This window comes from Synchiropus splendidus, chromosome 19 (genome assembly GCF_027744825.2).
Source record: "Synchiropus splendidus isolate RoL2022-P1 chromosome 19, RoL_Sspl_1.0, whole genome shotgun sequence".
NCBI lineage: Eukaryota > Metazoa > Chordata > Actinopteri > Syngnathiformes > Callionymidae > Synchiropus > Synchiropus splendidus.
Genome location: NC_071352.1, coordinates 5,464,039 through 5,477,311, shown reverse-complemented (window position 1 = coordinate 5,477,311; position 13,273 = coordinate 5,464,039). Strand labels below are relative to the sequence as shown.

The window sequence follows — 13,273 nt, the reverse complement described above, 5'->3', positions numbered from 1 at the left end:
GTTTTTCCTCCACAATAGATTAAAATTGGGGCAGTAATGGAGAATGAATGTCCCGCCGCTGTTTATAAATAACATGTCTCTTAGCAGGAAACTCACGGACATCTTGAACGTTTGGAGAAAAAAAATGGGAGGCTGTTGTAATTCTATTTAAGGCATATTCTGAGGATGAGAGGCGATGACGCAGGCGCAGCCCTTGACGGAGACTATAAGAGGTGCCATCCGACTCTGTCCGCGCACTCGGAGACTGAGCGAGGTTGGTAAGATTTGGACAAATGTCCTGATGCCCGGAGGAGGCTGACGGAACAAGGGGATGAAAACGACTGAGAAGTTCCAGCTTCCTCGGCATGTTCGACATCTTGACCAGTCACCACCAACCGACTCTTCCAGCCGTCGCAAAATCCAAACTTCTCCAATTCTACAACTCGTCCAAAAGCGGCATGGGCATGCTCAGAAAGGTCAAAGAGCAGTCAAGACAAAGTGGCAAAGGAGATGCTGAAGCCAGGTCGAGTTCGGGAAATCGACTAGTTTCGACTGACCGAGTCCCCAAGCGGTCCATGGACCTGCTGGAGCTGCAGGGTGTGATCAAACCCCGGAACCGGCAGAGGATCGTGGTGCTCGGCGGACCGAGAGTCGGCAAAAGCAGCATCATCAGGAGGTTTTTGGGGGAAGAATTTGTGGAGACCTACGAGCCCACGAGTGAGGATTTCCACCGGAAGCTTTTCCACGTCGGAGGCGAAGCGTATCAAGTAGATCTGCTGGACGCAGCCGGCGAGCGGAACTTCCCGGCGAAGCGCAGGCTCTCCATCCTCACAGGTGCGATTTCGAAAAGAATCTCTGTCGCTATATCGATCACTGACTTTGGATGTGTTTGCTGATTCGTGATGCTGTTGGATTTAACGATGAAAACTGGCTCTAAGTTTGTGCGTAAATGTCTCCTCAGGCGACATCTTTCTGCTGGTCTTCAGTCTGGATGACAGAGAGTCGCTCATCGAAGCCTGCGATCTTCTCGCCGAAATAAAAGAGGCAAAAGCGAAACTGCTCAAGAAAAGCCCCGTGGTACCGGTGGTGATCTGTGGCAATAAAGTGGACCAGCGGAGAGAGGTCAGCAGGTCAGAAGTGACGGCGCTTCTCGGTGATGAATCCGCCTACTACATCGAGACTTCGGCGAGAGATGGCAGCGGGCTGGACGGCGCGTTCATGGAACTCGCGGTTGTCGGTGGGCTGCCCGTGGAGACCAGCCCTACTCTGCATCAAGCCGTGTCCCTCCTGACCTACCACTCACTGTGCGTGAACACGCGCGGCCGGAGGAGGTGGAGCAGGACGCGGGGGCTCGGTGCGCCGTGCGCCGCGGTGGATCCACTCGCGCGCAGGCCGAGTTTCACCAGCGACCTGAAGATGGTGCTTGGATCAAGTGCCAAACACAGCAAACCCGAGGGGTGTCAGATTCAATGAATCGCGAGCCTTCTCGAAAAACCAATTGTAGTAGTACGCTGCAATGTTCTATTATGTCAGGAGTTATACTCTGTAGGAGCCGGCTGGACCGGTGCCTTTATATTGTACTGTACAGTTCGATGTATCGCGATATTTAACGATGAATAAAACATTTATTACTGTCTCAACTGCGTGTGCTGATCTGTTGTGTTCAGTAGAAATTGAAATGAAGGGAAAAATCTTATTTTCTGTTGGTGTACAAAATAAATGAACCATTGAAATTTAAAATAATATGATAAAACACATAAACCATTAAGATAAAAGATAATATTTCTGATATACAGATACTACAGAATTCTGATAAACATTTTAAAAAAATGATGCCACAATAAAATGAAAATCGTCATTTATTTAAAAACGAAATGGTAAAAATGCCATAATAGATCGTAGCTGACCTTAAAATAACAGGTGTATATTCTATTCTAAGTCAACTGTGCAGTTACCAATCATTCATATCAAAGACATTTTACAGAATTAAGAATGAAAAACGTTAGGGACTGGACTCGAATAGTATTTATCAGGTAAAATTCCATTTCCCTCATCATACAACGGATTTAAAAAACACTTATGAATGAATAAATCAGACAGCTGCCTTTGCCTGGCCACGATTTCAAACACAATAAAGCTTGTGGAGAGGAAGAATAAATGATAAGCGTCCATTTTGTGTATAAAAATACAAGATGAAGAAGAGCGTCCTTCAGTTTCAAACACTCGAGGACGTAAAGGCTGTGCGTGCGAGGCTGAGTAAGTGTGTGAGAGTGATGAGTCAAGCAACCTCAAACGTGAACTATTGTTGTCATCAGCCTTGTTCACATAAACACCCACGCAGACAGAAGAGCGTCATCCCGCAAGGACCAAGTGTCACAATGCTTCTTTTTTTAAAATCTATCAGCGTCATTAGTTTACTCGCTCTTGTGTTGCTATGGTAACACAAGCATCACACATTTCCAGGGACATTGTCTGAGAGCTCCTGGTTAGTATTCTTTTCACATTGAAGGCCCACGACATGAATATGAATGAGGGGGAAAGTTGTGGTAAATCAATGGTCCCTGTCTTGAGTATTTGAAATAAATGAGGAGGCCAATATTGCTACAGGTCAGAAGATGAAAGGTACAAACACTCAGTTTTGTCATGAATATTAATGAGTGCTGAGTCAGACACTTTAGTGAGTCAGACAAAACTGTCAAAAAAAGTACTACCATAAAGAGGAGAGAACAAACAAGGATGTTGTTTTATTTATTTTTATTTTTTTATAAAAAAATACTAGTTATACCAAGCAAGTAAAAACGTTTTATCTATTATCTTTGACTAATATTTTTTAATATAATACTTATATGTCTGTACCAGATCCTGTCTCACTGGTGGTTGTCTGACTGCACTCCAAAAACCAAGATGGAAGATGCTAAACTAAAATTCCAAATAGACCTGGCTTCGACCGCAGTGAAAGGCCATGGTGGTGAGGTGAAGAAGAGAGTGCAGGCAGGGTGAAACAACTGATCTGTGAGAGATGAGGAGCAGCTTGAGTGAAAGGGAAGCAACAAGAGCAGAAATGAGGGGAGGTGGTAAATGCAGAGTGAGAACCTGCACCACAACATCATGATGAGTGCGAGTTCCTTTCTTCAGGTTGCGGTCTCTGGAGGATCCTTGTCTCCAGGGCCAGCATCAGAGTGGGCAGAAGGCTGTCCAGAACAGCAAGTCCATCCCAAGAGCAGCGCAAACCTCTGACCAGGGACGACATAAAAATAAAAAACTGCCAAAAGGAACATTACAATGTCCTGACCTCTCATCGAGAAGCAGCTGGCCATTTAGGATTAAGTCATTGACCTCTGTGGAGGCACCGAAGACCTCATGAAGACCCGACTCAGGGCTAAACAGGTCCCAGTGCTGTGAGATCAAATACATTTTCCGTTAATATTATCATCAATAATAAGGGTGGAAGTTTGGTCGACCTGTTGTGTGATGCCGTCCGTCATCCTCAGTCCCGTCACCAACACCTCCTGCAGCCTGACAAGCAAACATGAGACTCTGATAGTGAGAACATGGCAGCGAGTGAATCACCAATGACAATCACAGAACAGGAACAGAACATTTGCAGGGCCACAGACATGTGCACACTCTTCTGTCAAAACTTCCATGAGATCTCACAGTTCTAGATGGTTCAGCTTCATCCTCCTCCGCGTCGCATGGCCTCGCTGCCGGACCTCTCGGATCCACACCTCAGGTTCTAGCGTCTGCGTCCGAGCCTCACGGGTCGAACCTCCTTCTCCGTGAGGAATGAATCGACCATGAGCTCCTGGTGCAGAGCGGAAGAGCTTTTCTCAGCCATCAAGTTTCAGTGGAAAGTGTTGATGTAAAGTACCTGGGCCGACGCCGATGTACTGTCCACCTTTCCAGTAGTTTAGATTGTGGTGACTCACAGCATTCTGTCATCAGGAAGAAAATAAGTGGAATTCATTGTATTCTGCTTGTCTTGGGGTCACGGGGTCAAGGCAGCGAGTCCAGTCCAGAGACTCCAGCCATATTAGGCCTTCAGTGACAGCTGATGTGTTGTCAGTCTGGTGGAGCAGCCACTGAGTTATGACAGTGACTCCTTCACAAAGTCACACATCGACTGGGTCCAACTGTGCACAGAAGTGTTTACGCAATGAAGTCACATCACAGTTGTTCACAGACTGATTGTCCCACTTGTAGAGGCAAACAAAAAGAGCCATTATTTAGACAAAACCATCTGATGTATATTACAATGCCAAGTGGTGGCGCAGAAGAAGAAAAAAATCTAGGATAATTTACAGTGTTGAACTTCATTTGGGGACGAAAGAATAGTGGTTACAGACCAGTGGTCCTTAGTCACCCCTACATAATAAGCCAGGACTAGGAGAAAAATGGAACAGAATGTAGTTAAATACATGTATTATATACACAATATAACAGTAAAATTATTGCATGTTAAAATAAAAGCAAATCATGTTTTGTGAAGAATAGCTAGACGCACTTTTGGGTGCCTCTCCAGCAGTTGGAAACCAAGATGTTGAGGGGTTTAAGTTCAGCAGTTTGGGTGGTTTCTGTTGAGGTTTGGATTGGAACTTGTTGTAGTAATGCCGTTTGGATAGTTAAAATGGAGGGTTTTACCCTTCTTTATTAAGTTCATTTGTAGTTAACCATTTGTAGCTTTGCTTGTTTAAACTGATAAATAACATTATATCATTGGCAGCTTTTTAACGCTTAAACTTGGGGAGATAATTTCAGCTACTGGAATTAACGTATGAAGAAGAAGAAGATTATTGCTGAAATGTAGTTTTAACTAGCTTTATTTGTTATTCTAGTTAGTGCCATAGTGTTGTATGTTTAGTAGAAGTTAAACTAGTATACATACATAAATAGCATAAATAAGCATAAAATAAGTAAAGTTAGGAGCGGGAGTGGATGTCGCATTATATCTTTTAATTATTTAATCTTATTTTTGGAGCTTAAAAAATATAGAGCTGTGGTAAAAATAGAAGAGTAAGTAGCTGCATTTCTAGCAAAACAACACGTGTACAGAAAGTTGTTGTTATTCACGTTGACTAATGTGTCATGGGGTCATTTCTTGTCAAATGTTTGTTTGTTCCATGATGAATAAGAGACAAATGTTATTTTTCTGGACGACTCACGTGTCTTGCGAAGTTTGACACTTCGTACTGGTCAAAGCTGTGCTGCCGCAGCGTCGCTCTGGCCACGTGATACATGTCAGCAGCCGCCTCCTCAGGAGGAGTCGTCATCTCTCCCTGTTCCACTTGTCTGAACAGCCGCGTTCCTCGCTCCAACGTCAGCTGGTACAGCGACACATGGTCGTCACATACGCGCAACAGCTCTGACAACTCAGACTCCCAGGACTTCACGCTCTGTCGGGGTCGTCCGAACATCACATCCACGGAAACTTTGCCGGGACAAAGTTTCCTGGCCTGCTCCAGAGTTTGCAGTGCGTCGAGTGAACTGTGGTCTCGACCCAGGGCTGCCAGATCGGTGTTCTGGAGAGACTAAGACAAAATAATAAACATGATACTTCACTTCTAACAAAAAACACTTGTTGTAATATAAACATTTGCGAAGAACAAATCCACCTGGACGCCGATAGAAAACCTGTTCACTCCTGCTTGACAGAAATCTGCCAACTTGGACCTTCCAGCGGGAGTCGGGTTGACCTCTAAGGTGACCTCTGCATGATGTGAGAGCGAGGCATGTTTGGAGACAGTGTCAAGTACTGCAGAGACAGTGGAGGCAGGAGCCAGGCTTGGAGTTCCACCGCCAAAAAACACTGATGTGATCCTGTGAGGAAATGAGGTTCAGCAGCAGGAGGGTGGCAGAGGAGGTTTGAGTCCTCATACCTGGACACCTGACTGATCCTCAGTAACGTTTCGGTCTCCATCTGGAGACACGCCGTCATCATTTGGTCGTTGTTGTCTCTGGGAATGTATTTGTTGAAGTTGCAGTAGGAGCATCTTCTCAGGCAGTAAGGCCACTGTGGAAGGACACTTAACGGGTTTAAATGGATCCTCACGTTTTCATATTTATTCCATTTAATCGGCGCATTTGGTCAACACTCACGTGCACGTAGAGAGAGGCCTGTTTTGGGACAATGTCAGTCGATTCATTTCCATCTTCTGTCACGTGTCCAGCAGAAGAAGAAGCAGAGAAGCGTGGGACAGAAGCGATGACACGTCCGGCTGGTCCAAACGTGCGTCTGATCATTCTCATGACTCAGTTTCACCGTGGAAGTTTGGACGGATTGAGACTGCGACCCAGATTGGCTTTGTCTGTGAATCACAGCGTATAAGCGCATCACCTACTTCATTCGAAATAACTTAAAACAGACCGATGAAGACAGCGCTTGAGGCAGGTTATGACGTCACACCAAAACAGGAAGTGCAGAGTTTCATATTCTGGACTCTCTTTCCTGATCTATTATATTAAAACGTCCCCCTTATCATCTAATGTATTCAATCAAAATATAGCGGGGAAAAAAGACCCAAAACAGAACAAGGCATTGACGTCCGTGTCAATGCCTTGTTTTGTACGTGCAATACAGTATTTGACCAAAGAGTGTCGCTGTTTAGCTTATTTAATATAGTGCGCTTATTACCTTGAGCGAATGTTTATACTTTTTCATGAATAACAGGTGAAGATGGCATGTACCCAAACAATGTATGGACACAATTTTTTTCATCATGTCTAAGAATAAATCGCATCATGATAAAAGCAAAACAAATTCCTGATTTCCTGCAGTTCTGTTCCGAGTGACAAAATAAAGCGTAAATGTTTATGTAAACCCTTTACTGCTCCACTAACACATGAGGACATCCGTCTATTTTTAGAATATAATTTCCCCAGAAACTCCAACACGATCAAAGCCATTTAATGAGGTATCGATTTGTCTGCAGCTCCACAGTGCGTCTGTGATCCGACAGATTAAGTTATGTAAAACCAGAGAAAGACCATCGCATTGCTGCAGCAATGACTCGCTTAATATCGGACAAATCATTTGAAGTATAAGATACACCACCGAAGGAACTACATCTATAGCATTTTGTTCTTAACTCAGCTCAACACGTGAACTGTCAGCGACTTCATTCAGGTGAAATTCATCGCACTTCCTGAAAGAGACAAAAGTGGGCGGGATTAAAATGGGTGAACTTCTATCCAGATTTTGGAGCCAGTGAGGAGAACACCGCAATAAGGGCAACGTATTTACACCTACCAGGCTGGAAAATGGAGAAAAGAAAAAAAGGTAGGTCATTTTTCTGTCAAATTTCACGTAAGAAAAATATTGCATTTTGTTAAATCACACTACATGAGGTTATATTTTTATCAAGTTATCGGCTATTTGAATTGTTTGTGGTGGACAATATTGAAAACACTAATAATAATTCCACTGATTTAAAAATAAAAACTAGTGTGAAGTACTTCAATACAAGCTACAAATTAAGCAGTAACTGTAATATTAAGATGAGGCTTGAACTGGCTACAAATGATAACTGGATACATAAAACTGATTTGATGATTGTGATAGGAGGGAACATGTACTATTGAGAACTGCAATAGTACAGTCACCTGCAGTAATAGCCAGTAGCCATAGCCAGTTCAATAGGGATATTTAACTGAAATTATTTTTAACCATTTCAATCTAGAAATGTAAATCCAGACCAAGTGAAATGAACCGTGGCTTTGGCAACTTGTGTAGGTTCTGGATTGGAGCTGAGGCTTCTCGTGGTGGGCAGCAGTGGGCCGTCGCAGTTCCAGCTCACCAATGCCATTCTGGGACGGGAGGAATTCTTGAAGGACACCAACAGCCTTTCCAGCAGCAGAAAGAACATCGGGGAGCTTGCTGGGAGAAGAATCGCAGTTATCAATGCGCCCAACATCTACGACAAAGATATATCGCAGGCGAAGAGGAAGATGGAGGTCAGGAGGTCCAAGTGTTTGTCCATCCCTGGGCCCCATCTCTTCCTGGTGGCCTTTGACATCGAGAAAATCTCCCCAAACGACATCAAGACTCCGAAGCTGATGATGAAGCGTTTTGGGAGGCACTGCCTGCGACACTGCATCGTCCTCCTGGCTTATGAAGGAAACCTGGATGGACCTTTGGTGGAGAACAGAGTGAAGAAAACCGACTGGCACCTGAGAGATTTAATCGAGAAGTTCGGGGGGCGCTTTCATGTTTTCAGCAAGAACTGGAGAGATCGAAGTCGGGACCGGGAGCTGCGTCAGAAGATTGAGCTGATGGTGGCCTCCTTGGGGGGAGGCTGCTTCTCCAGCAGCACCTTCCAAAAGGCTGAGGACAGTGTGCGGAAGGAGGAGAAGAGGCTGCGGAAGCTGAAGTCTGGAGAGCATGAGAAGACCTGGAACGACCTGGAGCAGCAGTATATTGCAGAAGAACTGTATCGGCAGCAAGACGCCTACGCCGCCAGCTCCAGCGCGGAGATCCGGGCCAGAGCAGAGATGGACAACGAATGGCTGCGGACATCCCTCGCTAGAGGACTCGGAACGGGTATTTTTGTGGGGGCTGTCATGGGGGCGCTGTTTGGTGCTATAGAGGGACCAGTGGGGATGGTTCTTTACGGCATCATAGGAGGGGCTGTGGGCGGCTCTGCGGGGGGAACAGCTCAGGTGGCTATAAAACACATGGACGACAGAGTGGCTCCAACCGCGAGACTCAACTTCAACTCTATCTTCATCAATCGCTTCTTTGCAGCTCCTCGTGCTTGACCAGTTGAGTTATTGTGCCTGCACACTACTGTGGGAGCTTAGACTTGTTCACTATTGACTTCACTATTGTCCACTCCATCACTGCACCTGGCTCATACCTGCAGGGAGAAGGCATTTCATCTGTCACCTTGATATTCAGGTCACTGGCACCTTTCTCCCGATTATCTGAAAAGAAGCTTCATCCAATAGCCCCAAATCTTTTGGTCCATCTGCTCTAGTACTTCTACCTCAGTACTCAAAGAACAACTACTCTGACTCTGTAAGTTCTTCTTTACATTAAACTTCATTGTTGGTGTGGTTCTTGTGTAGTCTATCCATTTTGTAGTGTTATTGTGTGGTCTTTGGAAGGATGGAGGGATGGATGACTGGATGGATAGATGGATGGATGATGGGAGGATGGACAGATGACTGGATGGATGATAGATGGATGATGGAGGATGGGAGGATGGATGGACGATGATGGGAGTATGGGCAGTTGGATGGATGGAGGGGTGGATGGGTGAATGGATGGTGGCTGATGGATGGATGGGTAGATGGAATTGTGAATAAACACAAAACAAAGCCAGAGTTCTTCAATTTTTTTTTTCACACTAACCTCCTGACGGGCGGATAAGTAGAAGCAAACGGCCACCGGTGGCCCCCGAGCCTCACTTTGCTTCCTGCCAAAGTCTCCAATATCACTGGTTTCCTCTTCGGCAACTCCCTGGATTTAGACCTAGTTTCGTTGACACTTCAGACGGCCCTGTCCTTGTACTGATACTGGAGTTTCACCCCCCCAGGACTGACACAGAGTTAGCTCTCTATGGTTCAGATGTAAATGACGGTCATTCCCTCATACAATTGGTAAAACCTAAGCTGTAAAGTAGTATAAAAGGACTTCGAACAGTAACCAATACTGCTACTATATTATTGAGTATTTCAAGTTCAGACACCCATTTTCATGCCAGAGTGCGTGAGGAAGAAGTTGTTTCACATTGTTTCATCCATTGTCTTCAGTGCAGATGCTTTTGTTCCGGAACAATCCAAAATAATGATGGGTGTAAGTCACGCACGCTCAAGCACATGCTGCAGTTGGGCTAAAGTACAGCTCAGATAACAGTGGGTGGAGTCAGGCTTGAGAATGCTCCTCTGCTTCCTCTTCACACAGCACACACCTGTGACTAGTGCTGCTCAGCAAATGATCAACAGAACAATCTGACTCCCTCATAAGGACCAGAAAGGTAAGAGCACATTTGTTTCAAGGACTTTTCTAAAGATTATTTTGTTCTCTACTGTAGCTTGAGAGTAAGATGTTGAATACAGGCTTTGATGTTCAGTACTTTTTAGCAGTTGTTTTAAAATTAAATCATGTCTAAACTATTCAAAATAAACCTTAAAATGAAACGAATAATAAAGGGTTTTGATTTATTTTTAGTTGGGAATTGAGAAACCACTTGGCTTCTACCTGTTTGGTCACATACTTCACATCACTTCCAAAGTGAAGCAGACGCAGTGTGTTGCGTCTGCCGAACCTTGGCAAACATATTTGCTTTTTGTGAAAACATTAACCACAAAAAGCTTTTGTCCAGAGACCTGGTGCGTCGGATGTCTCCACAGACCAAAACAGCTGCGTCTGGTGACGTGTTATATAAAAAGAACCAGTTCCACATTTCACATTAATGTCGCTGGACATTTTTGACATTTTTAAAAAAAATGCTTGCTGTGTGGTTGGTCAAGTTTCTGTCGCTGTCTGTTGATCCGTCCACGTGTCAGCTATCAGCGTTGAATACATTAATGATTGAACAAGCTTGAACCAACGTCAGCAGGGAACAAAAGCCACAAAATATTTTCTTAACAATGATTAACTTCGATACAAATACTGTTTTGGAATTCATATTTTGCTTCCATAAAAATTTCCTTGTAAATGTGTTTTACATATGTAAAATGAATAAAGAAGTAAAAATAATAATAAAAAAAGTGGGTGCAGTCAAATTTTAATTCCAAATATAATCGAAGGAATGAATTATGTCAGAAATTACATAAACAAAATGTGTCATAAATGTGTATATATATATATATATATATATATATATATATATATATATATATATATATATATATATATATATTTTTTTTTTTTTTTTTTTTTTTTTATTATTTTTTTTTTTCCAGTGTTTTTACTGAAAATTATGCGGTTTAATGTCTCATTGCACTCAGACATGAAAGCATAGTACAAAAGTACAAAAGAGTGAAAGCAAAGCAACCCACAAGTGCCGCACATTTATGGGAACTTCTTCAACATATTCTGAAGAATATTGGATTTCTATTGTAGAAAGAATGCCTCGTGTGTGTTCAGCTGTTATATCTGCCAAAGGTGGCTACTTTGATGAGTCAACAGTTTAGAGCACATTTTGGTCTATAAATTGATTCCATAATTTCTTTTTTTGACTCCAATTGCTTATTTGTACTATGCTTTCATGTATGAGTGCAATGAGACATTAAAGGGAATAATTTTTAGTAAAAATTGGGGTGTTCTAAAACTTTTGACCGGTAGTGTATATATACTGTATATATATATACACACGCAGGATCTAACATTGAAAATGTTGTTTGTCAAGTTAACAGGTTATATCAGTTTTATTTCATCTTCCGTGTCCAAAATGTTTTTTTTTACTTCCTGTTGGTGCAGCGATGGCCTCCACGGTGAGCCTCCTCCATGAGAAGCACTTTGTGTGCTCGCTGTGTAAAGACATCTTCACCAGCCCGGTCACCACACCATGTGGCCACAGCTTCTGCCTGTCCTGTCTGTGTGGGTTCTGGAGCAGACACCAGTCCAGATACTGCCCCCAGTGTAGGAGACTTTTCTCCAACAGACCTGACCTCAGCGTCAACCGAATCCTGGCGGAGCTGTCGGACAAATACAAGAAGGATCGACCCGAGAAACCAGCCAAGGAGGAGATTGTAATGAACTCTTTCGTATTGACAGTTCATGGAATTGTTTTTGACAAGGATTGCTTGAACTGCTCTTAACAAGGTGGTAGATGTCGAGCAAATGATCCAGGAAAGGCAGCAGAAGATAGAGAAGTTCAAACAGGCGCTGGAGCTTCAAAAGGTGAGTCTTTATGGAAGTGGATGTTGATGTGCCTGACTGAATGATGCCATCTGTAAAGAGCTCGTACCTGAGGGAAGTGCGGGACAGCCACAAAGTGTTCTCCGCCTTGGTGACCGCCATGGAGAAGCGCCACAAGGCCGTGGTGGCTGAAATCGAAGCCAGGCAGCGAGTGGAAGAGGAGAAGGTCGCAACCCTGGTGAAGGAACTGGAGCAGGAAATCCAGCTGATGAGGGACGAAAGTGTCCACCTTCACCAGCAAATCACAATGGATTGCACCGAAACCATCAAGCATCTGGACTTGGTAACCATGACCTCACCTGACGTGACAGGAAGCGAATGACTCCGGCTGAGATTTCTCCTCCATGCTCCTCCAGCAGAACATTAAAGACTGGTCTGACGTCACCATCGAGAGCGACCCGTGTCTCGGCGTCACCAGAAGAGCGCTGTCGGACATGATGGAGAAGATGAGAGTGGAGGTCAACCGACTCTCGAAATCTGGTCAGAGAATCATTACTATCACCATCATATTGAACAAGCTAACTTTTATTGCCTATATATATATATATATATATATATATATATATATATATTATGAAAATGAATGAAAAAAAAATATCTATTGCTTTTATTCATTTTATTGTCTATATATATATATGTAATGAAAAAAAAATTACTGTTTGATTGTTTTGTTTCTTTTGTATTGTTTTTTATTGCTTTTATTCATATATACATTTATATATATTCATATATATGAATCACACAGTTCTGTTCTAGACTTCCCTTTTTTCTTTTATAGAACTGAAAAGGATTGAGAAATACACAGGTATGTATCAGATGAGTGAGGAAAGACATTATCAGAGTCTAATCTACCAACTTCTCCTAGTCGACATCAACTTGAGTGCTAAAACAGCCCACCCGTGCCTGTCGGTATCCGACGACAGGAAGCAGGTGAGGCAGACAGACAAGTTCCAGGAAGTGCCTGATCACCCCAAGCGATTCGACCGCATCGCCAACGTCCTGGCCAAGGAGAGCTTCAGCGGCGGACGCTGCTACTGGGAGGTGGAGGTTGGAGAGAAGCTGGAGTGGAACCTGGGTGTTGTCAGACAGACTGTCAACAGGAAGGGCAAGTTCACCGTCAGCCCGGCGAATGGCTTCTGGACTTTAGGCCTGAGAGTCGGGGGCCAGTATGTGGCCAACAGCTCTCCTGTCACCCTGGTGGCTCTGGAGCAGAGACCCAAGAGAGTGGGTGTCTTCCTAGATTACCGTGAAGGTCGTGTTTCCTTTTACTGTGGGGAATCTGGACAACACATTTACACTTTCACAGACACCTTTACTGACCAGCTTCATCCCTTTTTCACCCCCGGTCGTTTACATGGAGGCAAAAACGCTGCACCGTTGACTATCTGCTCCAGTTTCTGCAGCATCTAAAGTCTTCCCCATTTTTCTTTG

At 43.9% G+C, this 13,273-nt stretch overlaps 4 protein-coding genes across 6 annotated transcripts; 3 read left to right on the top strand and 1 right to left on the bottom strand.

Annotated features, from left to right (window-relative positions):
- The first annotated feature begins 255 nt into the window (after positions 1-255).
- Positions 256-1,452, top strand: rasd2a (RASD family member 2a). Its single transcript, XM_053851389.1, has 2 exons — positions 256-813; positions 941-1,452. Exons 1-2 carry the CDS (start codon positions 345-347, stop codon positions 1,450-1,452), a joined length of 981 nt encoding a protein of 326 aa, XP_053707364.1. The 5' UTR covers positions 256-344.
- Positions 1,453-1,872: 420 nt separating this feature from the next.
- Positions 1,873-6,514, bottom strand: rsad1 (radical S-adenosyl methionine domain containing 1). Its single transcript, XM_053851382.1, has 10 exons — positions 6,344-6,514; positions 6,076-6,284; positions 5,856-5,989; positions 5,592-5,796; positions 5,142-5,507; positions 3,851-3,914; positions 3,637-3,784; positions 3,441-3,495; positions 3,272-3,375; positions 1,873-3,212 (listed from the first exon to the last, which is right to left on the bottom strand). The coding sequence occupies exons 2-10, from the start codon at positions 6,223-6,225 to the stop codon at positions 3,086-3,088; spliced, it is 1,353 nt and encodes a 450-aa protein (XP_053707357.1). The 5' UTR covers positions 6,226-6,284; positions 6,344-6,514; the 3' UTR covers positions 1,873-3,085.
- A 361-nt stretch (positions 6,515-6,875) lies between these two features.
- Positions 6,876-8,737, top strand: LOC128750829 (GTPase IMAP family member 4). The gene is made up of 3 exons (XM_053851387.1): positions 6,876-7,102; positions 7,172-7,255; positions 7,709-8,737. Exons 2-3 carry the CDS (start codon positions 7,237-7,239, stop codon positions 8,731-8,733), a joined length of 1,044 nt encoding a protein of 347 aa, XP_053707362.1. The 5' UTR covers positions 6,876-7,102; positions 7,172-7,236; the 3' UTR covers positions 8,734-8,737.
- A 144-nt stretch (positions 8,738-8,881) lies between these two features.
- btr02 (bloodthirsty-related gene family, member 2) lies at positions 8,882-13,253 on the top strand. 3 transcript variants are annotated; one of them, XM_053851385.1, is made up of 8 exons: positions 8,882-8,992; positions 9,881-9,953; positions 11,402-11,673; positions 11,747-11,824; positions 11,883-12,125; positions 12,202-12,322; positions 12,621-12,647; positions 12,708-13,253. In XM_053851385.1, exons 3-8 carry the CDS (start codon positions 11,404-11,406, stop codon positions 13,250-13,252), a joined length of 1,284 nt encoding a protein of 427 aa, XP_053707360.1. In that variant the 5' UTR covers positions 8,882-8,992; positions 9,881-9,953; positions 11,402-11,403; the 3' UTR covers position 13,253. The 3 variants fall into 3 exon arrangements, with proteins under 3 accessions (XP_053707360.1, XP_053707358.1, XP_053707359.1); XM_053851383.1 differs by having other exon boundaries at positions 12,199-12,322; XM_053851384.1 differs by lacking the exons at positions 8,882-8,992; positions 9,881-9,953 and having other exon boundaries at positions 11,295-11,673; positions 12,199-12,322.
- The last annotated feature ends 20 nt before the right edge of the window (positions 13,254-13,273 follow it).